At 68.5% G+C, this 1,429-nt stretch overlaps 1 protein-coding gene across 1 annotated transcript in view; it reads left to right on the top strand.

The window, feature by feature from the left end:
- LOC110391871 (unconventional myosin-Vb-like) overlaps positions 1–1,429 on the top strand; it is a gene marked incomplete in the record, with an annotated part of 29,357 nt that overhangs the window by 8,660 nt on the left and 19,268 nt on the right. The window contains 2 exon segments of the mRNA XM_021383826.1: positions 263–372; positions 455–720. Of these exon segments, the coding sequence (XP_021239501.1) occupies positions 263–372; positions 455–720 (376 nt within the window).

The following is a 1,429-nucleotide window of genomic DNA, read 5'->3' as shown; positions in this document are numbered from 1 at the left end:
CCTCCCCTCGTCCTCCCCTTGGCTTCCCCGTTGGCTTCACTCTTGACTTCCCTCCCTCGCAGCCCGCGCCGACGACTTCTTCTACACTTGCCAAGGAGCAGCCACGGCCATCGACGGCGTGGACGACGCCGCCGACTTGGAGAAAACGCGGCGGGCCTTCGGCTTGCTCGGTGAGGGGCCGCCCGTTGAACCCGGCCTCCTTCCCCCGTCTCCTCGCTCGGAGCTTCCGAATCCACGGCGCCGTCCCTTGTCCTCCCCCCAGGCGTGGAGGAGCCGCAGCAGCTGAGCGTTTTCAAGATCATCGCCGCCATCTTGCACCTGGGCAACGTGGAGATCCGCGCCGAGCGGGACGGCGAGGCCTGCAGCGTGGCGGTACGCGGGCCCCGGGGGGGGACGGCGGCTCGTTCCGCCTCCCCTAATTACGCAAGCTCGTTAATCGCTGCGGTCCACGTAGAGCGAGGACGAGCACCTGAAGCGTTTCTGCGGCCTGCTGGGCCTGGAGCACGGCCCCATGGAGCACTGGCTTTGCCACCGGCGGCTCGTCACCGCCGCCGAGACCTACGTCAAGAGCGTGGCGGCCGAGCAGGCGGCGGCGGCCCGCGACGCCTTGGCCAAGCACATCTACGCCCGCCTCTTCCGCTGGCTGGTGGAGCGCGTCAACCGAGCCCTGCGCTCCGCCGCCCCGCCGCGCTCCTTCATCGGCGTGCTCGACATCTACGGGTGCGTGACGTGGGGAACCCGGGCGGCGCGGGGACGGAGCTGCTCGGGCGAGGGTTGCCCGGGGGGTCTGATCCACCGCGTCTCCGGGAGACGGTTTGCCGGGCGCCCTCGCTGTGAAAGATTTGGCCTCTTCTCCTTCCCCAGGCCTCTCCTCCGTCTGTCCTCCATCTGTCCTCCTTCCCCAGGCCTCCCCCCTCCTTTCCTGGGCCTCCTCCCTCCTTTCCCGGGCCTCCCCCTCCTTCCCCAGGCCTCCTTCTCCTTCCCTAGGCCTCTCCCTTCCTTCCCCCGGCCTCTCCTCCTTCCCCAGGTCTCCCCTCCATCTGTTCTCCATCCTCAGGTCTCCCCTCCTTCCCCGGGTCTCTCCCCTCCTTCCCCAGGTCTCCCCTCCTTCCCTGGGCCTCCCTCTCCTTCCCCAGGCCTCTTCCTCCTTCCCCAGGCCTCTCCTCCATCTGTCCTCCATCCTCAGGTCTCCCCTCCTTCCCCAGGCCTCTCTTCTCCTTCCCCGGGCCTCTCTCCTCCTTCCCCAGGCCTCTCCTCCATCTGTCCTCCTTCCCCAGGCCTCTCCCCTCCTTCCCCTGGTCTCCCCTCCTTCCCCCAGGCTTCCCCTTCCTTTTCCCCAGGCTTCCCCCTCCTTTTCCCCAGGCCTCTCCTCCATCCTTGGCTTCCCCCTCCATCCTCGGCCTCCCCCTCCTTTCCCCCAGGCTTCCCC

This window comes from Numida meleagris, unplaced genomic scaffold, assembly GCF_002078875.1.
Source record: "Numida meleagris isolate 19003 breed g44 Domestic line unplaced genomic scaffold, NumMel1.0 unplaced_Scaffold578, whole genome shotgun sequence".
NCBI lineage: Eukaryota > Metazoa > Chordata > Aves > Galliformes > Numididae > Numida > Numida meleagris.
Note: the sequence above shows the minus strand (reverse complement) of the source record. Positions and strands in the feature narration are given on the sequence as shown.